Source organism: Coturnix japonica, chromosome 7 (assembly GCF_054131305.1).
Source record: "Coturnix japonica strain WE chromosome 7, WE-NBRP24, whole genome shotgun sequence".
Taxonomy (NCBI): domain Eukaryota; kingdom Metazoa; phylum Chordata; class Aves; order Galliformes; family Phasianidae; genus Coturnix; species Coturnix japonica.
Genome location: NC_140669.1, coordinates 28,228,712 through 28,254,809, shown reverse-complemented (window position 1 = coordinate 28,254,809; position 26,098 = coordinate 28,228,712). Strand labels below are relative to the sequence as shown.

General features: G+C 39.0%; 1 protein-coding gene and 1 long non-coding RNA gene across 2 annotated transcripts; one reads left to right on the top strand and one right to left on the bottom strand.

Annotated features, from left to right (window-relative positions):
• The first annotated feature begins 1,322 nt into the window (after nt 1-1,322).
• LOC107316440 (uncharacterized) lies at nt 1,323-5,489 on the top strand. Its single transcript, XR_004308044.2, has 2 exons — nt 1,323-1,714; nt 3,808-5,489. It is a non-coding gene; the product is annotated as an uncharacterized LOC107316440 (long non-coding RNA).
• ZC3H15 (zinc finger CCCH-type containing 15) lies at nt 5,201-17,272 on the bottom strand. Its single transcript, XM_015867892.3, has 10 exons — nt 17,087-17,272; nt 15,048-15,149; nt 13,060-13,171; nt 11,374-11,526; nt 9,950-10,041; nt 9,092-9,274; nt 8,398-8,544; nt 8,143-8,247; nt 7,758-7,884; nt 5,201-7,134 (listed from the first exon to the last, which is right to left on the bottom strand). Exons 1-10 carry the CDS (start codon nt 17,162-17,164, stop codon nt 6,944-6,946), a joined length of 1,290 nt encoding a protein of 429 aa, XP_015723378.2. The 5' UTR covers nt 17,165-17,272; the 3' UTR covers nt 5,201-6,943.
• Between the last annotated feature and the right edge of the window lie 8,826 nt (nt 17,273-26,098).

Genomic DNA, 26,098 nt, shown 5'->3' with positions numbered 1-26,098 from the left:
AAGCTTTTCAAACACCATTTAAACTCTGGCAAAAAGGATCAAAAGGAAGAAACACAATAAATCTAAGTAAGTATGACCTCATCCCCTTTGGAGATGGGGAAAACCCAGGAAGCCACCACACCACCCTGCAGCCAACAGGGCAGGGCAGTGCCATGAAGCTGAGAACACATGTACTGAAATGTGTTATGATGTGTACCAAGAAGGCGTTACTCCAACCCACACTCAGCTGTTACTAGAAAGCAACTCACTCTGATAGAAACACATTTGAGATATAGCTCTGCCTGGAGCAAGGAGAAATGGAGTGCTTCCTACAGCACAGACCTACAGGCACAAAAAGATACGGGTCACATCTCTGGGATTGCCATTTATGGACAAGATTCAGAAGTGTTTTGACTTCAGGAAGTATTTAAACATCTTCCAATAGGTCACAGGGTTCAAATTTCCTCCTTCCTCGGCCACAAAGAATCACAAAACCAAACTGCCCTTCTCCGAAAACAAGGAACCCAAACTCACCCCCCCGCTTTCTAAGACATGGGATTTTGGTCCCCTACAACAAAGCAATGCAGTCCTATATTAAACCCAAGGATGTCAACATCTACACAAGGTTGTACTCAGCAATTATGATAAATATGTATTTATTTCTAATATAAGTGGAAGAAAAAAGCTAAGGAAAATAGATTAAACTTGACAGATCTGATTCTCTATGATAGCAGTAGTTGTTTGTTCTAGTTTTCTTTCTTGTTTTTTCACTACTTCTTTAAACTTACATGGTTATCTTTTAAAACAGCTTTGGCTTTTGCCTGGCCTGTGATGAGGAGTTGGTTCCTGTAGGCTCCGAGTTGAGTGCTACAGGCTGAAGAATTCCTGGAATGTAACTTCTGTCCCCCATTTCTACCCCCAAAAAAATTTGCCTGTTAATGTTGACAAGTTGCTAGTGATTAAAAAAAAGACAATTCTTAGCTTTAAATAAAGGCCTTATTTTAAAACTTCTCTCCTTTTACCATCTATGGGTTTTTGTTCCACTTCCTCCTGCTTCCTATACATATCAAGAATGTGCACCCATCTATTTATAGCACATATTCTGTCAAGCTGTAGCTTTACATTTCCTGTGGGGCGGACACTTCGTGGGTCATATAACACAGAATTGCTCTTCACAGAACAGAGACCTTATGCATTGGCAGGAAAAAGACTGGAGGCTGACAGGGCTGATAACACTGAAACAATACGTAGTTATGACACCCAATAGCTCTTTATTCCTGGAAAAACTTCACAAAGATGAAGTAAGGGTGGTTAAATAAACATCTCACCCCCCATTTTGATTCATCTGACATACAATTGAAGAGATAATGTCTTAATTACATCCTTTCTGACCAACTTCACTAACCCTTCTCTTGATTTCTTCAGCAAAATCTCAGAGCCCCACAAGAGCATGCTACTGGGCAGCATGGAGCTCCACGACACTTACTGAGCAGCCAAAGACAGAAGGCAGGCAGCTGGAACACACAACAGCCACTCAGCCTATCAGCACAGAGAAGAAAGATGTCAGAAAACCCTTTGCAGCAGTGTTTACACTTGGAAGGGAGAGAGGACAACAGAAGAAGGCAGTAAATAGACAAGATCAAAGGCTCCTTCCTAAGAAATTATGCTGTTAACCAATCCATGCTTGAGATTTCAAGGAGGCATTCAGTTGCACCCATGAAATGATTCGCCAAAGGTCAGTTCACCTTTTTCTTTTTCATTTTATTAGGTCTACTCTTCCCTATCAGCAACAACTTGACTATTTGAAACGTTGTTTCCAAAGTTAGCAGAAATCTTTCATTAACAGCTTGCAGGGAATTTTGATTATTGTGCAGATACAGCACAGTAGTGTTTAACATTCAGGCTTCGCATTCGGAGTACAGACGTGACAGCCTCAGTGTCAGGACATTAAGCAAGGAAAAACACAGGAATGGAAGCACAAACAGGACCAAGCGCTCTGGAACACTAAGCCTGTTGGATGTCAGTATGGGTCAGAGAACTACACAGTTTTAGATAGTTCTCCACACCTACAAAAGATACTCTACAAGCATATCATACATTGACAGTATGGTTTCATTCTAACAGAAGTCCAAGGATATATTCATGGTAGAATATATTTTCCTAATGCCTTACGGTGCAAAGAACATTATTTTGTCCTGTGAACTTCTCACAGTAGTTTTCCCTTTCTGTGTCATTCCATGTCTTCTACATTTAAACCTAGAAATGTTTTACAAGTTGGATACTTGATCTTGCATTATATCTTGCCTTACTGGAGCAGTACACCCTAACATTGCTCAAGTACAATTTGGTACAGTTTTGAAGTATTTCTTTAGTTTCATGCCAGTCTTTTGCAAACTTGCATCCAAATCTATTACACTGCTTGAGTATTCTCAGCCACAGATGTCTGAAGCCTCTTTAACACAAACGAAATGCCACTGTATACGATCAAAAGAACTGGTTATTTTGCCATTCCTTTCAATAATGTGTTATGAAGGAGCCCATTGTGTTGGCATATCAGGGCTATAACATCATAAATGAATAAAAGATCTCAGCCTTGTTGCTAAAACCAGCAACAGCCACTGACTGTAAAAAAAAAAAGACAGAACTGCTATTGAAAGGCAGAAACTGGAAGTGACAGAAAATAAGCAAAGGTCACTTCAAAGCCTCTAATATTACCAGGGGTGGGGGGAAGAGAAAGGTGATTTACAGATATCACTGTAAAAAGCACTTAATGGGATCAGAACCACACAAAGCACATCCAGTACAGCACCACAAAGAAAGAGCATCTGCTGATTAAGGCCCATTCAGCTGAGCCTCACACACCACCAGAAAGGTGAAGTTACTAATTTGGTACAGAAGTTTTTCTAGCACGGAAATGCAGTAGATGATGTCCTTAGAACTGAAATAGTTATTTTTATTTACTCTTTCTTTTTCAACATCACTTACTCTTCTAGGCAACAAATCAAAGCAAAGTAAGATATGACAGCACTTCTGCTCAGCATCTTCCCTGCAGATCATAACCTAGAAGTTAGGACACACGTTCCACACAAAACATCGGAGCTGCAGAACTGCTGCCTTCCAAAAGGTGCTATAAACATAAAGGAAAATAAAGAGGAGAAGTAAGGCATGTGGATGAAAAATAAAGCCATCAGAAAAGTCTCACACACAAGATATTCTTACCTTAGAGAGAATGAGATAGCTCATCAGATAGCTGTAATAAGTGAGGCAAAGAAACATATAACCTTGTAGTATTGCCTGACTTAAAAAACAAAACACCCTTGGCTTCATTCAAGTTAACCCAAAGAAGCACATGAACATTAGCAGCTCATGAAGGTGTTGCATTACTACCTTGCAAGACAACAAAGCCAGCAAAAAAATAAACACTTCCAAACTTAGACAACTTACCTCATTGAAGGGGCATTCACTTGGCAAAATAAATAGCCATGAGAACATCTGATACAATTTTGCTCGACACTTATTGCACACATCTGACTAAAAAAACTGTGAATGTACACAGAAAATGAGTGTATTTTCTATGTGCAAGTTCTTTCTAAACAAACCATCTTTTAAATAAACACTATTCGATATGAGAATCATGAATTGTCAAGGAAAACACCACTGCTCCATCAAGTGTTATTGAAATCTTTCCTAGGTAAAATACAAACATTAGTAGACAGATATGGTCTAATTAATGGCAGTGCAAGTACTGTGATAGTTATATCACAGCACATTGACCATATTTATGGTCAATCTTCACACTTAATTTTTCTCCATTTTTCTCCTTTTCAGCCACTCTCCACTTGTGTATATCCTAAGCAGGAAGCTGCGTTAACACAGAAGAGGTAAGCTACTTGAACAATTATATAGCCCTCACAAATCTCATGAAAATATTCAGTAAATCAGTTTAAGGTGTTAAATAAGTGTCTAGAATGGACTTTTGTCTTTCGAGCTTTCAAGTCACCAAACATTTCACTTCCTTTAACAGCAAACTGCTGACTGGAAATACCATAGAACGGTATGGGCTCTCTGCAGTGGTTTTTTTATTATGGGTTTTGGCCACCTGGATGTTCCCTGTACAGAAACAAGAGCACAGAGAACGCAGAGTGCCACAACAGCATTATTTCCCCAGAAGACACAAAAACCCTGTAGCTACACCACAGTTCTCACACAGGTTTTTGTCCACTTAAGTCTCTGGGCAGAGACAAAGCAAAAAGCAGGACGTGCTGTGTTTACTGCACATTATGAGTGAAGGACGATGCCTGTGTAGAACCTGACTTGAACCCTCTGGATAGAGAACCTTCCCACAATATTAACAAGACTCCGTTTTTTGTGACCTGAGAAAACATGCACTGCTAATTTTGGATTTCTGATTTTTCTCTAACTGGACATATAGCAATAGGCTTTTCACATGAAATGAATTACAAGACAACGGCACCTATAGGGACAGCTCATGGGTAGGTAACATTCAGGTGGAGTTAACTTCAATCATCTGTTAATTTCCCTTAATTAAGGACTTTGCACCAAGATCTAACAGATCCATGTATGACTGGAACTCTATTAGCTGCTACTTGAGGCTTTAACTCAAGTTGTCTTCAACTAGTAATACTAAAGCTTATCTTCAAGTAAAAAGAACGAACAGCAGCATATTGCTAATAATCCTGGCAAGTGTGCCTGAGCGCTACCCAAAGGAATCTTTAGAAGCTTCCATCCTGCTTTTGTGGTTAGAGATCTATACAGAGCACAGCCAGGAGGCCAACAGAAAAGCAAGTGGACTCTGAAAACGCAAGAATAAGTTGAGAAACTAAGTATAAAACAGAGCAGCCTCCTAACCACATACAGTTATATCCAAATTGAATGCCTAAGGAAAATGATTTAGTTAAATACTAAGTCATGGTTATTCAATCTAAGTAAATAGTTTGCAACGTGACTTAATCCTAATACTTTTAAAATGCATAGCAGGGGTTTGCATTGCAATTGAACTCTTTACACTCAAACAGGGCACATCCTGCTCACTGATCTTGATGCATCCTCATCTGAAATGAGTTAACCTGTAGAACTATACTGACTTAATAACATAGTTGCAATTGTTAAGATCTAACATTTTAACATCAGCCAAACCAGATAAGATGGCAGAAATAAGTTTAACACACTGCATACCAACCTCCCAGACAAAACATAGCCATTTCCATCCTTATTAATTAGTTTATTCCCATTTAAAATATACAACTTTGAAAAATTATGCATAATACATTCAAATTTGAATTGCATTCTTAAGCATCCTGATAACCAAACAGCCGATTTCTGGCCAGTATAATACAACAGACAGTCAACACACTTTGTTTATGGCCACAAGAGAAAACTCTGCAGAAATTAACATTTATTATCTGATATTGCAGCTCATCCTTGAACACTTACATGTAGGAGTCCATTTCAGTAGATCCTTTCTTCCCCCCCAAATACTTTCTTGTTCCTGTAAGACAAAAATAATACCACAAAGATCCCAAAAAGGGCAAAAAAAAAAAGTGTAGGTCAGCTATTTTAGAAATAGCATTAACAATACAAGAGTTGATTCAGCAGTGTCAAAAATAACCATTAAAGCTCCTATTACCACTTGACAGTGGTTTGAGTAAGCTCGCTAACAACGCCATGAAGCTTAACAAACCTGAAGTAGTAACCTGAAAACTTTAGAAAAATGGCCATATAAACGGTATCCTTTAGAACAACAGTACTGTTACAGATTCTTAGTAGTACAGCATTGAGGCATAACCTACAGCCCCCTTGAAAAAGCACCTCGATAGACATCGTTATGGTAAGGTTTAGATAAATTTCAAAGGGCACCTTAACATGGTTGAAACCTGACAACAGCTGCCCCCTGCAGGGTACACAGCAACATCCACAGCTCTGCCGTCAGCCAAATGTAATGGCTACAGAACTTCAAGAGTACCCAACATAATACATCGCATTACCAACATATTACAGGCATTTTTTAGACTGTAACATCCCCTGCTCCACAGAGCTCAGTCCTACCTAACATACAGCAGGGAAAGCATCAGCCTGGATTCAAAACGGGCACTGTATAGCTTGGATTACAACTGTTAATGGATGGGTGGGAGATGAGAGCAGGAGGGGAAGTCAGCTGTTGAATCTGACACACTGCGTGAAGAATAGGAAAGAAAAGCATCGAGTAGACACTACCCCTAATTGAATTTAAGCCGACGTAAATCACTTCATGAGGACTGAAGAGAAAGCATCCATCACTGTAACAGAAAATTATGTTACTACCCATTTGCTGTCATATCCTAATTTAGCATAGAAAAATCAACACGGGGCTTTGAAAGTCAATAGTTTTTATTTACAGTTTTCATGGCAAAAGGCCATTTTAAACAGAGGGCACCTTATTGTACTGTATCATGTATCAATTCAGTGTCTGTATCCTCGGTATCCAGCTGATCAAATAAAGCTAATCAACACATAAAGAAAAGTGACCTGCATCAGCTCCTCTATAGAGCGCGCAGCGAAAAAGCTAGTCAGGCAGTGCCTAAATCAACACAATCACTATTAAAAATGCAGTTCCGGTCAAGAACGTTTACTTTTTATTCCATACTGTACCTGGTACGAACTTCCCCTTACATTTGCATACTGGCAAAGCAGTTACACTTCCTACTATCAAGTGACTTTATAATACCATTCACTGCAGATTCATTCAGTTGCCAGGTTATTATGAACTATTCTGAGTATTTTAGTGTGATCATAGCAAGACCGGAGATGAGACTGAAGTAAAGTCATCCTGGTATATGACATGCCCATCAGACTCAGCTGGGTAACCATAAACATCCCATTCAAGAATCCTATTCAAAAAGGAGAAAAAGCATAGTCAGTTTGCACTTTATCACATCAATTTTAATTTCCTCTCGAGCTTTTTAATTCATTCTTCTAAATCAAGAGTGTTCAGTTCTTCTTCTAGTTCGTCCAAGTCCTCGCCAGTAAAAAGGTTTTCGTCAACAGGAACTGCATCGATGGCTCCATTTTCTAACTCATCACCATCACGATCTCCTTCAGAATCAATTTGTTCACTGTTGTTTATCTCACCACCAGAAGCTTCACTTAGTTTATTGTCTGAAAACACAATTTGTTACATGTCTTAGTGTCACAGGTTCCTTAACCACTAATTCAACATCATATTGAACAGGCTCTGAAGTTTTGCAACATCACTTGTTAGCAGTTAACATATATATTTATACTAGCTCATATAGACTAAAGTGCACATGCCCAATCAAAATGCAGGGCTGGATCATTAGTTACTAGAACAGGACAAAACCAATAAATCAAATAACTAACACCTCAACTCCAACTTTTATAACAGGGTAGGGATTAATGTTTTGCTCCTATACAGCACCTGCACTTCAATGACTCAGGTTAACCTTTAAGAGCAGGGTTTGCACTTCAGAGTCACAACAAAATTAAGTGTTGCTTGTAGAAACTGAAAGCTCATCTACACAAGCTAGAAAAATATTTAACATTGCTTTAAATTAATAATCAAGAAAACTAAGAAGTGCACACAACATTTACTAGCAGCACTGTCTCCATAAGTACAGTGATTATGATAGCCATTTTGCTTATTCTATTTCAATAATAAAAACAATGCTTTTTGGCCAATCAAGAACTCACTTCTGCTTGTTTTTTGCTCAAGCACTTAGCAACTCCTTCCCTTAAAAGCAACACCCAAACTAGCAACTTACCATCTCTTTCTATGCAAGCGTATGTGCTGAATCGCTCAGGACTAGCCACAGTAATGCCAGTTTCATCTACAGCCTTTGGGACATACAGGCTCAGGTCCACATCATTGATGCAAACAGGGTCTTCCACCTGCAAAGTGTACCAAGGTATTGCATATGAATCACTCATCTATTCAGACCTTAATGGCTGCAGAACTTCTACACACTTTGGCCATCTTGTTGTCATTATAATTGATGAAACGTTCTGTATTAGCATTGAATTAAGTACTTGAAATTTCAATTGCTCTCAAATAACAAGTACGCCTTCCAAAAAACAACGCTTTTTGAATATTTAATTTTAAGTCAAGGTATCATTCCAGTTACTGTTTTCTGTTTGTTTGTTTTTTACCTCATCATCTTCTCCCGTTCCTTGAGTGTAGCGAGTGTCATCGGCTTCTTCATCATCAGCATCAACCAGCTCCGGTCGGAACTCAAACACCTCACGTCCACTAATCTGTTAGCAAAAGAAGAAACAAAACTGATCATTTTGTAGAATTCACAGGGCTATTACATGAAGAAGAGAACAACTACAACTCCAGGCTTTCTAAAAAGGCAGACAGTTTAGTTATTCTTTTCATAATAAGAACAGAAATGTAGAACTTACCACCAAAGCCTTGCCAGCTTTGAAATCTGCTTTCCTCCTTTCCATATCTTGCTCTGCCTTATCAATTTTTTCTTGCCTTTTTCTTCTCTTCCATGCAATAAAACACTCTAAAGTGATTTTGGTAACATTTGGTCCTAAGGCAGCACGCTGTCAAGTAGAAAGACTGATTAATGCTAGAAATGGTTTCCAAAGGCAAACCCTAGGGATAACAAATTAAAGATATATAATTACTCTTTTCTAGAAACTAATTGAAACTGTTCCTTTCCAATTGCTTCTGCATTCTCATCACTGTTAAACATACTTCAACTTAACATCATCATACAGAAACTAATAACAGAATTATTCAAGGACTAAGGCAATGATGAACCAGGGATTCTAAGAAACGGTCCTGAGAGATAAAAGTACAAACAGCAGTAACAAACAGAAGCCTCCTGAAACAGGGTTATCAATAACACCCTAACAGTAAGAATGTGGCTATACTTCACAAACTCATTCAGCTGATTGAGATGAAAAGAGACAGACTAAACAAAATAGAAGAATCACAAATTAATACACATCCCTCACTCTAGCCCATATAGAGATATAACCACTCAGTGCTTTCCAATAATTCCCTAGGATATTGATCACAATTTTCCTCTTCTTTTAAGTATAGTGAAAATAAACACCACCAAGAAGTACCTATTTGAATTTTTACCTCTTTTTCTATTAGATCTTCTAAGGAAATCTCATCTTGCTTTTCCTCCTTCTTTTTGTCTTTTTTGAGTACAAAACCTGGAGGAAGAGCATGGCGATACATGCAATTGTCTCCGCCACCCGGACAGACCCAAAACCATCCGTACTTGTTGTTTTCAATAGCATCAAGAAAATATTTGCAGACCTGCACAAAACAGCAGTTGTTAGTACAATATTCTTTTCATCCCCAGCAATTCACACTAACACAGTTACTACAAGCTTACAGCACAGTAACAAAAAGCCAGCTGAGCTCAAAAATGAAGAAACACGTGATGTGCACTTCTATTAAAAAAGTAGATATAAAACAAGCAGCTAATAATCTTAAACCTTAAATACTCAACAGCTTTTGCTCTTCATATATTCACAGTTAAGATAGGCTGACTTGGAAGGTTGGTGACTGAGCTACAGTAAACCCAGCAGCACTTGTAAAAGCAGGTTCACGGTTTATTTTTGGTCATGAAGATAAGCTGTATTTCTCATCAAAACAAATGCGACCCATTACAGATGTTAAAAGTTCCAGCTCATGATCCTGACATTAATATATCACTACAAAACTTCTGACAAGCAATTTATAACACTCAGTCATACTGAAGATTAACTATGGCAAGTATCAATAGGCTAACTGGGATTGTAAACAAGGTAAGACGGACCTGAAGAAACCAAAAAAATAAAGGGCAAAGGATTAAGATACAGCACTTAGCATACAAATAAAACTTCTTGGGAGTCAGCTGTCCAGAAGTAAAAATGACTCCAACAGCTTCTCACCACTACTAATTAACATACACTAAAGCTCAATAAAAAAAGAAAAGAGGACACATACTATTTGAGTTTTGGGTTTTTTCTTTTCTGCCTCACCGTGCTTCTTGTTCACCACCTCTTCTAGCTTCTTCTCATCCCAGTTATCCATTGTATCTAGAAGACAAAAGAAGTTCGTACAAGCATTTCAAATACTAAATATGACTAGCAAGGTCCATTTTTTCTCCAATTAGCATCATTACTACATAATGATTACCTTTTAGTTAACCTAGAGAACAGAATTATTAAGCTCAGGCTTTTGTAGTGCATCAGAGAATAGTAGGACATAAAAGAGACCTCTAAAGATCATCATGTTTAACCCCACTGCAAAGCAAGCCTCCTACAGTAGACCACACAGACAAGTGTCCAGCTGGGTCATGATTATCTCCAGAGGAGACTACAACCTCCCTGGGCAGCATGTTCCAGCACTCCATCACCATTACTGTGAAGAAGTCCTTATGCATATTGGTGCAGAACTTCCCAAGCTCGCATTTACAGCTAATTCTCTTTGTCCTGTCCCCACAGACCATTAAAAAGAGGTCTAATAGTTATTAACATTACTAAGACCTCCTCTTGGCCTTCTTTTTTCAAGGCTGAACAAAGCCAGGTTGCTCAGCCCCTCCTCCTAAGAGGTGCTCCAGACCCTTTTTCACCTGCAAGGAACTCCACTGGACTCTTCCCAAGAGATCCCTAGCTTTTTTTCTTCCAGAGAGCCCAGAATTGGCTACAGCACTCTACCTGCTGTCTGAACAAGGCAGCATAGAGGTGGAAGATCACCTTCCTTGACCTGCTGACCACTCTCCTTTTAATGCACCCCAGGGTCCTGTTGGCCTTCTCAGCCACTGAGGCACACTGCTGGCTCATGGACAACCTGTCAATGACCAGGACCCCCAGGTCCTCCACAAAGCTCACCTCCAGCAGGTCATACCCCAACCTGTACTGATACTTAAACTTACTCCTCAGGTGCTAGACTCTCCACTTGCTTTTAGTAAACCTCAGTCTTCATCCTTCACTAAAATGCTCACAAGACATCTTCCTCAAATATTTTAACTTTTATCTGTGCATGCATAAAATGTGTTTCAGGTAAAGACTAAGAGATGTGATTCTATTTATACATTATATGGAACTTCAAAGAACCTAGCTATGATGAGGAAGAACAAATCCTGTAAGACCTCTTACAGGTAGGACAATACTTTATACATAACAGAACCCTAAAACCCCCATCCAAGACCATTTAGTGATACTTGTTCAAAACAAGGTCTATAAAACACTTGTGAGACAGCTTTTAAGAGCACTGATCTAACTTCATTTAGATATTCAACAGAGCAGTACGGGTTGCTGTCACTGCCAACCAGATTCATTGGGATCACAGAAACACAACTTGCTTAACCTTAAAAATACAATTGCAAAAACGAGATATTCATCAAGCAGTTTGTAGAAGCAGCGTACCTTTTTCAAGGTCCTCATCTCTCGCATCAATGTAGACACTACGTTTTTCACACTTTCTTTCCAAGGACAAATCATGAGAAAACTTGCACTTGTCTCCTTTAGTGCACTGCCCTTGCTTGAAGAAAGCACAAACTACAGATTTGGGATCAGCACCTGAAAGAAGAAAATGCTTCTATTATAGTAACACCTTTAAGCAAAATACTACAACACAGCAGAAAATGCATGTCACAAGTTTAGAGAACCTTGTCTAAGATATTACCGTATTTAGGATCCACATAGAATGAAATAAGTCTTTATAAATAGGTTACTGAATAGTAAGTTAATCCCAATAGCCCTTTCTTCACTTCAAGTGGATACAGCGTCCTGAAAGCATGACATTTAGTTTGTATAGCAGTATATTTGTGCTGAGTATCAATGATGATGTGACTACTGGAAATATGGTAGCAGTATGTCTGAGAAATATGTGCTCATGTAACATGACAAATCAGTCTACATAAGTTCTTTGCTACATAGAGAGCCATTTTGGTGCTAACATGTGATAAAGCATCTTACCAATGTCAACTTCTCCTCAATATAATCAGTAGTATGTTAGAAGAAATTAAATTAACCTTATCTGTATTCATTCAATCCACTTCCTTTTTAAAATAACACAAAGATAGTTGTTCCTAGCATAAAAAATAAGACAACGCTGTTAAGATGGGAAGTACTGAATCACTAAGTGTGGTTTTCAAGTAAACAGCACAGCAATAAATGGATCATCAAGAGGCAAAAGAAGTGAAGAAGGGTTTGAATTTATCCACTAAACGTAACAGATTAAGTACTACTGATTTACTTAAGTTCTCAAGTGCTAATATATGATTTAAAGCTTCAGATTCTTGCTTGTTAATTTCAAGCTTGGTTCAAGTTTCCAGGGTCTATATTGTGCTCGGCAGCAGCTGTTTAAGACCTTAAATAAAGATCTAATTTACCACCAAGCCAACCCCTACAACAACTTCAGGTAACATAGTTGAATTTGGTGGCAAGCTCAGGATAACACCACAGTTTTAATTATGATAAGGCTAATGTTTTGAAATACCTTTAATTCAATAGCTACCACTACATATAAAAATATAAATCCTGGCCTTTAATGTTGCTAAATTACATGAAAATAAAGATAAGTTCACTTCAAAAACAAAAAAAAAAGACAGACAAAACCCCACACTTCTTTGGTAACTAAGCCTCATGCCAGGAAGCACAAGACAGCAAGGAGACCACACAGACCATTCTTAAATTAGCGTTACTTTTTCCTTCCCTATAGCAGACAACTGACATGTTTCCTAGCATTACCTAGCACTTGATCTGTCATTCACAACTTAATACAATACCAGCATGCTCCATAACTGCTCTCAGCTCAAACCACATTTTTGAAACAAAGTCCTACTGTTACCTATGAAAAATGGCCTAAGTAATAGACAAAGTTTTGTACTTACGATGCACATAACAGCTTTAAGCAAACACAACTTCTTGTAAGACCTGGATGTTCATGCTTCCATAGGTCATGTTAAACAAGTATCAGTATGGGAAAAAAGTACAAGTTGCCAACACAAAAACACTCAGTTAATAAAGCTCAGTGCCACAAAGTAGTTTTAAATGTTTTACTCAAGACAGATACATAGATAGTAGAACATAGAAGTTTGTTACTTGTACCTTTGCTAATTTTCTGCGCAGCAACCACAGGCTTGAAGAGTTCATTTAATTCTTGAAGTTCCTTCTTCTTATCTTCTTTTTTTAATTTCTTTTCACTTTCTGCTTGAGCAACCTACAATGACACCAAATTCGATATGAGTAATAGAAAATTATCATGACATTGCTCACTTCTTAAGAACCTTAGTTTAAAACATCAAATCAGCCTGAATCAGTACACAGCCACATTTCAATGCCAACACATAGGTTATAAAACTAGATCAAGCTTTTCCTTAGTTTTTATAGGCACAAAGAAGGAGGGAAGACTAAGGGACGAGCTTTCTTAGGAAAGCAAAAAAAGGTACAGAAGATGTTATCACCATCCCTGCCTTAATCTCTTTTGGAGAAGTCAAGAAAAACCTATATCTTGCACAAGACTGGTAGGGAAGGGTAAAGATGCATGAAAAAGGCCATGAAAGAAGCATCATGCTTAGCTAAGTTGATTTTTATCCTTAATGGAATCTAGTGCCACTAGTAACTAATATTTCAGGTACACTGGAGAAGAGGAGGCTCAGGGGAGACTTTACAGCTCTCTATAACTTTCTGAAGGGAGGTTGTAGTGAGCTGGGGGTTGGCCTCTTCTCTCATGTAATCAGTGATAGAACTAGAGGGAATGGTTTTAAGCTGCACCAGGGGAGATTCGGGCTGGACATTAGTAAGTATTACTTCTCAGAAAGGGTAGTCAGGCATTGGAATGCACTGCCCAGGGAGGTGGTAGAGTCACCGACTATGGGAGTGTTCAAGAAACGCTTGAATGTGGTGTTGAGGAATATGATTTAGTTGGGAAGTATTGGTAATGGTTGGACTAGATGATCTTCTAGGTCTTTTCCAACCTTGATAATTCTGTGATTCTGTGATTACTAGCAATACTCAATGGAACATTAAAAAGGAGCTCACTTCTTACAACTGATTTGGTAAGACAATGCCAAGCTGTTCTAAACTGGAACCAATTACAGAATAGTCTGCTTTTATACAGAAATTCCCCAGTTCTGGTTCACAAAGGATGCAGACTCAAACACAGCAACTACCAAAAGAAAAAGTGACCTGATTCTTATCAACAGTTGCAGTCTAGGCTTTTAGATGTTCTTTAGATCTCCGGGACAACCCTAAGTGTAAACTGTTTTACAAGATAAGATGGGCATCATCAGGACTGCTATGAGGCTCTGAACACCATCAGTTACGAGAATGTGAGAAAGATACTTCATGTCATGTAGCAGTAATCCTATAAATGCTTCAGATTCAGGGACTTGACACAAATCAGAGAAGGACTGCAGGAGTCACATCAATGTTTTTGAGTGACACAAAGCAGCTGCCATTACTGCAACAAGTTAATAATTTGAGGACATGCACACTGGGTTTTTAAAGTCATATTTGACATTTATTTGTTCATCCTTATATTATGTAAGGCATCTAGCACAAATTACAATATTATGAGGTTAAATGATGCAAACAATTACTCTACAGGCTTATTCAGAGGGCAGGAACGTTATGAATACCTGGCTGCTAACCACTCCAGCACCATCAGTGTAAGACCTGGCTCACTTCCATTACAATAATATTTCTCCCAAATCCTGCTTTCTAAACAATGAAATATTAAGCCTCAGCCTCATCAATACCTTATGTAGGAATACTTTAAATGCAATTACAATACCATTAGAATACTGTATAAACAGATGTTGTCATTACTGGTGTTTTCTACTTCTCAGTACAGAAAATATACCCACACTGTGCTATGATTATGGAGGCTCTTTTAGCTAGATGAGGTTTGTAAAAAGCCTTGTCCAAAAGCGCTAAGTTAATGACAATGGGCTAATGGGTTAATGACTATGATTCTCACAATCAGCAGCTGAGTACCGTTTCAAAATGTTTCCTACCTCAACATTACATGGCAACACCAACACTGAAAGAGGATTTCAGTACGCAGTGGAAACATAATACAACTGAATACTTACCTGACGTGGATTTTGCTGACCAAATTTAACCTGGTGAGTCACAGCCTTGATAAATTTCTGTTGTTTCGCACCTTTTTTGTTCTTCAGTCCAAATGTTTTGTCCTAAAAACAGAAAAACAAATTCTTTGTAACCAATCAAGAATTAGAACCAGTTGCTATAAAAAAGAAAAAACATAACCAAACACCCGCCGTTCCTCCATGGCTTTCAGTTAAACATCAACTCTTGCCTCTAGCAATGCTACCATTCAAGCTACAGAGCAGACAGTGTATCCCCCTCACATCACTTCCAAGTGAGCTCTGCACAAAGCCCAACTAAATGGAGTTGCCAATAGCTATTCCTCTTCCCCCCAAACCAGCACATTCAAGTATTAACACAACTGTATGCACGTTCAAATATTAGTCCAACTGCATGCACTTGTGAGATCTGAATACTGCTATTCCCCTCCTGTACATGTGAAGCTCACATATTCATATCTAAGCGTATTAAGCGTAATAATATCAGTATTTATTCTTAAGTATTAAAGGCAATTCATTTTCCAACAGTACACACTCCAGCACTTCCTCTAAGCATGCTCTGTAAGTCCAGACAGGTGTTCATACTTCCTAAACCTCATAACAAGTTTCTGTTTGCATTACCCAAACCAGTTCTCCCTGCACATCTTCAGTGTTATTACTAGATGCAGGTTTCTATACCAAACCTTTCTAGAAAGCTAATTAATAAAAATGGCTCCCTTCCACAAGCGCATGAGAAACAACTTATCTGTTCTAAGTGTAACACACACATAATAAAACCTATCTGTGCCAGGGATGGGATTGCAGGGTTTCTTTCCTCTTGTAAAGAACAAATACCAGATGTTCATCTGGCAATCATACCTCACTTCAAACACACTACTAGCAATTAAGTGAACACCCATCCTAGATGATGGATGGAAGAACAGCTCCGTGGTCACCCTGTTACCATTTACACTGTGTCACATCACAAGAGAAGTGCAGGTTGGCCTCTGCCACTTGTTGCTGGGCTGTGTATGTTTTGTGCAAGGAATCACAGAATGACCCGGGTTGGAAGGGACCTCAAGGATCATGTAGTTCCAACCCCCCTGCCTGGCAGGGCCACCAAACATACACCTTTACTAGATCAGGTTGCCCAGGGCCCCGTCCAACCTGGTCTTGAACACCTCCAAGGACGGGGCATCCACAACCTCCCTGGGCAGCCTGTTCCAGGGCCTAACCACTCTCCTAGTGAAGAACTTCCCCCTAACATCCAACCTAAATCTTCCCTCTTTTAACTTAAAACCATTTCCCTGTGTCCTGCTATTGTCAGCCCTTTCCAAGAGTTTCCTCCCCTCCTGGCAGTAAGTTCCCTTCAGGTACTGAAAGGCTGCAATGAGGTCACCCCGCAACCTTCTCTTCTCCAGGCTGAACAAACCCAACTCCCTCAGCCTGTCCTCATAGGGGAGGTGCTCCAGCCCCCTAAGGAACTGTGCGGGTATTCAGGTAAATCACACGGCTGGCTCCTGTAGCAAACGTCCAGTGCAATATAAATGGACTCGGTTTATCAGAATCGCTTCACGTGTTACTGTTAATCATCCGTTGAAACGTTTGGCCTTTCAAGCACTATTTTTTCTGGAGAAGACCGGGTTTTCCTACATCACTGGATTCAGCAAAACCAGAAACATTAAGACAATATCTAACCCGAAATTCCCAAATACAATTCTAACCGAAGCAGCACCGTGCAGCCCTGGATTTCGGAGGCCGGCTGTGCTCCACCCGGGCAGCCTTCGGGCCGACCCATCCCCGCAAAGCCCGCTTAAGGACTCGCAACTCCCCTCCTTCATTCTGTGGTATCGTACACATTTGTCCCACCATCCTCCTCACTCACTCACACACACACCCGTCCTTCGGCTCCCACTCAGCAGCGGCGACCCGCTCTCCGGCCCCACGAGCGCCGCCCGGCGGGCCCGGCACCGAGACCGAAGAACGCTTGGAGGAAGGCCGCCCGGAGCCGCGTGGAACAGCAGGCCGCGGCCTGCCCGCCTCACCTCGATGATCTTCTCCTTCTTCTTCTGGTCCGCCTTCTTGCTGCCCCCCGCCGGCTGCTGCTGCTTCTTGGGGGGCATCGCGGGGAGGCGGGGCGGCCTCGGCTCCCGCTCGGGGCCTGGCGGTGACGGACAGAACGCCGGGCCGGCTCCGCGCCGCCGCCGGGAGGCGCAAGGCAGCTGGAGTGCGGGGCACGACGGGACTGAGACGCGGGGCCGCACAGCGCACGTCAGGCGGGCACAGCTGCGTCAACGGCCCCGCCCCGAGGCGGCCATTTTGGGGTGGAGCTCGTCTGAGGGGGCGGGCTGAGCTCCTTTACTCCGCCTCAGAATCACAGAGTGACCCGGGTTGTTGCTGGGCTGTGTATGTTTTGTGCAAGGAATCACAGAGTGACCCGGGTTGGAAGGGACCTCAAGGATCATGTAGTTCCAACCCCCCTGCCCGGCAGGGCCACCAAACATACACATTTACTAGATCTCATTGCCCAGGGCCCCGTCCAACCTGGTCTTGAACACCTCCAAGGACGGGGCATCCACAACCTCCCTAGGCAGCCTGTTCCAGGGCCTAACCACTCTCCTAGTGTATACATCTATTGCTCTATATCAAGAAAAATAATCGAGAAATCACTGAAAGAAAGAGGGAAAAATAACTGAAAAATCACTGTAAAAAAAAAAAAGAAAGAACCTTTGCCTCATATTTTCATCTTCCCATTTACAAGAGTGCATGCAAACCAGCAAGCTAAACAACAGAATCAGAGAGAAAAGCTCCCCACCTACGGTCACAATAACAAAAGCACCACGTGTGTGTCCCTGCATTCCAGCTCAGCTCCACCTGAGACTCTCATTGCCTAAAGACTGCCCTAAAAAAGCAACTTAAATAATGTGTTTTACACTCGGTAAGAGTAAGGGAAGGAATATGCTGCTGTACAGAGTTTTCTGTGTCACGTGAGCCTTGGCTACCCAAAGAGCTGTACTAAATAAGTCAACTTGGAAATGAACACTCTTCTCTGCAAACAAAATGCATAACACACTCTTAAAGTACCAGACACAGGTCAAGTTTAGCACACCAATAACTACTATCTGTGCGAGAAAAAACAAACACTACAACCAAAGCTACTTTTGAACTCTGTATTTATAAAAACCACATCAGTTTTAACAAGCCTTAAATTTAACAAAAAACCTGTCTCATTGCACTTAAACAAGTTATTACCCCACAGTTCTACTACACGTGATGACCCCTCAACAAAAAAAATGGCATATAGAAACTTCTTACTGTAAGTACCATAACACAGAAACAAAAAACAACAAATTCCACCAACCTAAAAAACCATCTTGTATTATCTTTTTAATTATTAAGAACAGCTGCAATAAACTTCTTGTAAGCTTACTTGAAAATGTTGTTCTTAGATTCTATTCCATAATGTACTTATATATCTATAAGCAAATCTCTGTACATTTATACTAGCTTCAAAAGTGAAAACATCTTCTTAACTAATACAATAAAAGGTTATGAAACTATGCTACTATATATCTCTGACTCCAGAAAGACCAAGAATGCTTTCCATTAAAGGAAACTCAACTCCTACAGAGGCTTTTATAAGATAAAGTGAAATGTAATTGGTTAATTAATTTACTTAATTGGTTTATAAAGGTGGTGGTGTTGTGATGAGCAGTATGAGCTATATTGGTAAGCTTGCTGGGATTATGTTTTGTGGTACTCTTTGTTTTTGATTTTGTCAGATAGAGTTACAGTCAGGTGAGTATTCTGTATTTTATAGTGTTGCTTTTGTTTATTTTGATGGGTGAGTGAAGGTGAGGGGTTTTATGAAGGGTTTCAGAAAAATTTCCATTAGCTTTGTTTGATGGGGGTTTTCTTGTTGTTTGAGGTTTGTGTTTCCTTGTGCTGGAATTCAAATGTTAATAAAAATAGTGGTGATTGGTGCCAATGAAATAGTATTATTTATTTGTGTTGTATTATTGAGAGTGTTTTGAGGTTTGTGTTTCTGAATAGCAGTAGTGGGCAGGAAGTAGGTGTCTTAAATATGATACAAGTGGGTTTTTTTTAAGCATCTGTATTTTTCTAGTGCATTCTGTTTGTTGGGTGTGAGAAGGTTATTGAGACTTAACAGTTATATTTTAAGGGGGAAGAAATTATTTTCTAAAAACACTGTTTATTTTCTAGAAACGCTGTTTCTGTTCAGTTTCCGAATAATATATCATTGATTTGTTATTTGTTGCCTTTTTATTTCAGAACAGTTTTGAAGAACTGCTGAATAGGCTTTTGGCTATACAGAGCAGACATTTGAAAGATATAGTAATGTGGGATATCATACAGTATTATTCTTAAAAGCTATATTGTAAAAGCTAGTGTAGAACTTAAGTTTTTATCTGTAATTACTATTTACATGGCTCCTTTCTGAGACTTAGTAACAGAAACAAATTGGTCAAGCTTTGTGTTTTTCTTCACAAGAGAAATGGGCCTGAAGTAGTAGTATATAACCACTTCTAATTTGATCAAATTAGTTGTTTGTGAAGTTATATGGAACAGCATAAATGAAGTTAATTTGGTTCGGACTTCAAGAAAATATTTTTCCTCCTATTTTTTTCTGATTGTGGTCAGGTCCCAGAGTTTATATTACATAGCTGCTAATTGTTGCTTTATACTTTTAGTACAGTTAATGTTTTTTTACTTAGTTTCTGGGTTATGAGAGTTTAAATAGAATACTGTATGGGAAATCACAGCTTGAACCACTGATTAATTAGCTGAGGCAAGTGTTGGGTCAGCTGCAGGAGTGCAGGTGAGAGTAAACTAGCTGTGCTCCCTGAAGGGGTGGAGTTCTGTTCCACCTCTTCTATGACCTCATTTAAGGGCTGACCACCACTGAGGCAGTATCTCTTGGGGTTTGCCCCCCAATGGAGACTGCCTCAGCTATCTGGTCCAGGTATTGACACTGGTGAGTTTTTTTTACTAATAATCTTTGACTATTTACCACCATCTTGGTCAATATCTTTATATTAGTCACCTTTAAACCATCTTCTGTTATTACCTTTAAAAATATTTTTTAGGAAAGTAAAGTTCTGTTTTATTTGTGGTGGGGTCGCTGTATATTGAGGTTTAAATTGTTTGTTAACTTCAAGAGAAACACTGAAATCTTCTAGTTAATATGAGTTATTTGGCTTACTGGTGCACCAGTTCTTATATTAGGTTAAAAAAAGCAAACCTACCAACTCTAAAATTAAGATAACAATCAACTGTTGCTTTTTTTTTCAAGACAAGTCATTTCAGTCCATTGTTCAGCTAACACTTGGATTTTCTAACTAAATATCATTTAATTAAGGGTACTGACGTGCTCTGGGGATGCAGAAAATGGTCTAATTACAGGCCTGCAAAGAAGTAATGAACAGGAGTCTCATTGCGGGTATATTCTTAAGTTTTTCTTAAGGGAGAACTGGCCTTTTCCACCACCTTCCCCTCAACGAAATTCTTTACAGCTGGACTCAGGGTTTAGAAGAACGTGTTGTTTCTTCTGTTTTTGCATAGAAGTGAGGGACTATTACACCGAGCTCTACATGCTGGACTATTCTCCTTCGTTTGTCACTGGGTCAAGGTTATTTTTGTTGCAGTGTTTGGTAGCTGAATAGTGTGTCTATGAAGAATAGTCATACAGAAATAAGTTGATGTTATAGTATAATACAGTGAATAAGGATTTTAGTCAGTCGTGTCCCTTTTCTTGTAGAGTGTGTATATATTAAAATACTTTGTTTTCAGCTTTCTTTTATAAATGGGGCATAAGTATTCATTTGTTTGGTTTTTTGTTCAGTAGCAGGTTGATAATGGTTACACACAAACTTAGCTTTGTTTTGGAGTATGATTCTGATTAGGATGTGCTATAATAAACAGTTGTTATTTCTGTGTCACTTAGGAAACAAGTTGTTGGATTATTTAAACAGACTCAGTTAACGTAGTGTGCAATGGTGAAGATATAGAAATTGAGTATCATGCTGAAAACAACATAAAAATTAAGTGGAATATGTTTAATGACTGTTCCAAGTGCTAGTGTGAGATTTCATGGTTTTTGTGTATAGGTGTAGTTAGTTCTCAAATGCTGTGTATGTGCTTTGTATACCTGCTGGCTTGATTTGGAATGAGGGCGTTAAGATGGATGCTAATTAGTAGAAGGTGTTATATGCTTGATTGTTGCTGTTGTGTTTAGGCTACTAGTTACAATGAACAAAAACGGCTATCACATGAATTGAGGTCTGTGGGGATAAGGAAATGATAAGTAATGTTCATCAGCAGCCATAAGGTGTCACTATTGCTCTGTGTTCCAGCACAGTTGTCTCGAAAACTGCGCAGCTGGTCCAGTCTTTTACAGGAATTCCAGTGTCTCTTATGTAATTGTGGGGGATTCACAAGCTGCAGGTTGTGTTGGTGGTAAATTATAGTCGTTATCTATAAACAGATAATATAAAATTACATTTTTTTGGAGTCATAATTATTTTTATAAGGAGTTTGCTTCATCTTTTTACACCAAGGATGAGGGACTGAAAAACTTTTAATTAGATTTTCCAAAATGTGGTAGATAAGCCAAGTAATTTTGTAAGCTGCAAGGTTTAGATGCAAGTTTAGTTAGTAGATATTATGTGAAGGGTTACAACCTTGCCTATTGTTACCTGCCTGTCTCCCACCTGCTGTACTGAGAGAATCACATTGGTATTGTTCCTAGAGCATCAAGATGTGGGTAGGAAGGACTGGGTGGTTCTGTGCTGCTGTTTCTAAATATGCACAAGGGTAGCATGAAATCTCAATCTGGAATGACCTTACTGTAGCTTGGGTTGTGTCATAAACAGTCTACAGAATGGCACTACCCTGTCTATTTTTGTGCTGTAAGGTTCTTGCATTATAGGCAGTGTATGCCAATGCCTGATGGTGTAGTTGTTTTGAGAAATCTTTGAAGATATGAAGATTAAATGCTTGGAAAATCGTGGTGATACATTGTGAGTGGCATTGTTTTTAAGCTTTGTGTAGAACTATCTTTAGTAAGGTAATGAATATTACAGATACTAACAGCACTTCATGTTACTAAGATGGCCTTTTAATGAACACCCTTGACTTAAATTGAGAAAAGCCATTTAGATATCACCAATGCTTAAAAATGACATGAGCCAGCAGTGTGTGTTTATAGACAGGAAGGCTGAGGGTGAACTGGTCTGCATCAGCAGAGGCTGGCAGCTAAGAGAGACAAATGGTGGTCCTTTCTTTGCTCTTGCGAGTCCCCATCTGGAGTACTGTGTTCAGGCCTAGGGACACTGGTATGGAAGGTATGTGGAGCCATTGAAGTGGGTTCAGAGGAGGGCTGTGAAGATGGACTAAGCTTGTTCAGAGCTTGGGGAAGAGAAGGCTCCTGGGAGATCTCATTGTACATTTCCAGTACTTAAAACCAGGAGTGGGACTGACTTTATGCATGGTCTGGTAGCAGTAAGGTGAGGAAGAATGGCTTGAATCTGATAGAGGGAAGCTTTAGGTAATTTTTTAGGTATAATTTCTTATTCACAGAGTGGTAAGGCACTGTAAGAGGCTGTTGAGGATGTCCCATCTCTGGAGGCATTCAAGGGCAGGCTGGATTCTGCCTCAGGACATCCTGATCTAGTGATTGGTAACCCTGCCCATTGGCAGTGGAGTTGGAGGTCAGTTATTCTATGACTCTGTCTTTGTTTTGTTGTACTAATATAGCTGGAATAATGAACTTTAAAGCAAGTGAATTGTAAGAGAATAACTGAAGATTTTGAAAAACAAATTAGTTTGCTAAAAACCTAACTGAAACTAGTTGTGGTTTCAGGACTGCAGAAATGGCAGCCAAAGGATTATAACTTGAACTTCGAAAGCTATTGCATTATATGTTTTGGGTTTATCAAGGACTCAGTATTGGATACAATGTTGTCTCTTGTAGGTACTTATTTTTAAAGAGTAAAATACCCTATACGATTAATGATGGCCTCTGGTGGAGGGAGGATGTGCGGAAAAGGTTAATAATAGTGGAATGAAAACAAGTCTTGCAACTATTTGAAGGAATATATATATATATTTTTGGAAGCTTTGATTTGGGACCCTGTTTTGTCAAGTTCTATCAACACATCAATGTTATAGGTTTGAAGTAGTTGTAGTACATTCATAATGACTGTTCCGATAGTAAATCAAGCCCGTTTTCATTCACTACTTAGTAGCTTGTAGTTCACTGTCTTAACAATTATGTTGCATTCTGGTCTGTGTTTTAGTTTTGCTCTTCAGAATATAGCAGATGAAAATGGAAAATGAGAATGTGCATTAGCATTTGAGAAGAGCTTAGTAAAAAAAAGCACAAACAATTATTGTCTTTGTTCCATTTATCTGTTGGGATTTACGTGTTCTCTGGGCGAAGGGCTTGTTGCGATTTGTGTGTAGTGAGGTAATTTGTAGAAGAGCTAAAGAACACAGGCAGCCTCATATGAAGTACATATTTTTAAAAGCTGTGATGGTAGAACTTTTAGATGCTGTGGCATTTCAATTATCTTATTCTGGCACATAGACTTCAAGAGTATTATTCTATATAGGTAGTAGAAATGAGAGGACTTGGCAGCATGAGTCTGTCATGAGGTTTTGGTTGATAATCAAAATGAAGTTGCCTTTCTGTTTGAGTCTGTACTGTTGAAGCTTGATAAACAAAAGAATCAAGTTGCTTCTTTTTTTTTTTTTAACTTGTTCTTATGTTTGACTTGAATTATGGAGTATCATAAGTAATAGGAATCATTTTGAGAGCTGTTTGCAGACAATCAGGACAATGTGTCACTTGCAGAATAAACCTTCCTAATATGTTCTGTGTTACTGCTGTTTTTCATGACTTTCTAAATTATGGGTGACTTACAAATTCACATTTAATAGCTTAGGCATGATGGTGTAGCACTGTCTTGACTGATCGTTAGTTAACTGAGGTTCATTATTTTAGAAAGAGATCAGTGGGTAACCCAATCATTCTTTAACGAAACTTTTCAGTAATTATTTAAATACTCCAGTGAACACTGTCCCTGCCATTGTTTATGAACCACAGGCTAAATGTGAGAGCTTTGAACGTGAAGAAAGTTCTGGAAGGCTGTAGAATAGCAGGCTTGTTGGGACTGTTAGTCCCACTTATTTTTCCTCTAAAATGTTTTTGTAACCCCATTGATGTCAGAAGGGGAAGCTAGAGAGCTTTGTGGCTGTTCAGTAATATTTCTTGCCTTGTGTGTTGTGACAGAAAAGAAACAGTTATAAAAAAGTTACAATGGAGTAGGACTTGGGTGGGAGTGGTTTGGGTAGTGCACCTGATCCTATTTTGTGTTTGTGTTTTCTGTTCAGCATATCCAATGAACTGGTGCTGTTTTTTTTTGACTGTGTCAGTTCTGCCTTAGGTGCTAGTTGGTCTTATTCAGAGAAACGCGAGTGACATAATTCATGTACAGTTGCATGGCAATAGAGTGAGATGTAAAAAGCCGATACAGTGCAGAATCTTCCATTGTGTAGCTTTTACTTCTTTTTTTTTCTGTCAAGAGTACATGAATGGACTCTGAGTAAGCACAGTCTTACATGAAGATGCATAGTGAGAGTCTTACCTCTGCTGTAGTCTTTTCTGCTGCTTGTTTTCCATATCAAAACTAGCACTGCCAGTGATAAATTTAAGCTGCACAAATAATTCGGGTCCATTTAGAGTTACTGTTCTTTGCAAAGGAGCACTTGAATTACTTATGAAATAACTTCTAGATGTTGTAGCACTGAAGTTCTCCTTGGCAAATGATGTGTTAGCACCTTTTGCTGTATTTCTATGTGTTTCATTTCCTTTTTTCAGTTGCTTATAAGTTTGAACACTCTACAGTTGCCACTACATCTATTATTATTATATGTATTAATTTAGAAGTTGATTGTTATGTTAATTCATGAGAATTATTTAAGACCTGGGAGAAAAACACTTCTCAATAATGTGTGAAGGATTTAATTATGTTTGGGGGGAAAAAGAATAAATTTACTAAGGTTACTTGACAGCCATGATTATTAGTCTAGAATATGCTTCCATTTTTCTAATAGTCTTCAATCTATGATGAAGAGTTGTGGATTGTTGGAAATGTATGGTCAGAAAGGTGGAATTGTTATTTACAAATGGGAGTAGAATAGACTCTGTGGGTTTATCAAGTTACTTGAAAAATTAAATCTTCGCAGGGGAAGTTGAAGTCATTTGAGCAGGAAAATTTTTCTTAGATACTATCCGCTTAGCGCTGCAGACCTTCTGTTTTTTCTTGCACTAATTGTTTAGTCAATAAGATTAACCTACTTGGTTTCTTAAATCCTGTTTAGCACTCCTGTGGTGCTTAGTGTTTAAGTGTGAGTGGTGCTAAGCTTGCTATCTCTAGCCCCGGGTAAAAGATATTTTGTTGGAAGATAGTATTATGGTTTTGAAGCAAAAAACATTGAATTATTTACTTAAGATTATGGAGACAGTCATAATCCTATAAAAATCATGGTCACAGTATAGCTTTATAGACTCAAAAGATGAGTAGACTTGCTATTTGTTACTTGTCCAGTTCTTATGTAGGTTGCTTTTAAGTTTAATAAGACTTCTTCAAACCTGTTCAAACTGGATTTGAAAAGTTGTCTTTCTCTACCTTGCTGCTAGAATAGGTGACAGTAATAAGTTATACAAAATTTGCATTTAAAAAGGCAGTTTTTAACTTTCTAAGAGGATATTCTCTTATATATGAACAATTGTTTGGCTTGAATGTTCTCTTGGGGAATAAGCCTCTAAATGTGTGGGATGGTCTTACAGGTCTGTTTGTGATGCCAGTGTTTATGAAGGGCCAGTCGAGTAGTTTAGTTTCTCTTAAAAGAGATGTATACAGATGTATGTGTAAGTATCAATATTACAGGAAACAGAACAGTGTATCCCTGGGGAATTGTTCTCCAAATCTTCTAAAGCCATTCCTAATAGTAGTAGGAAGTATTTTGTATGT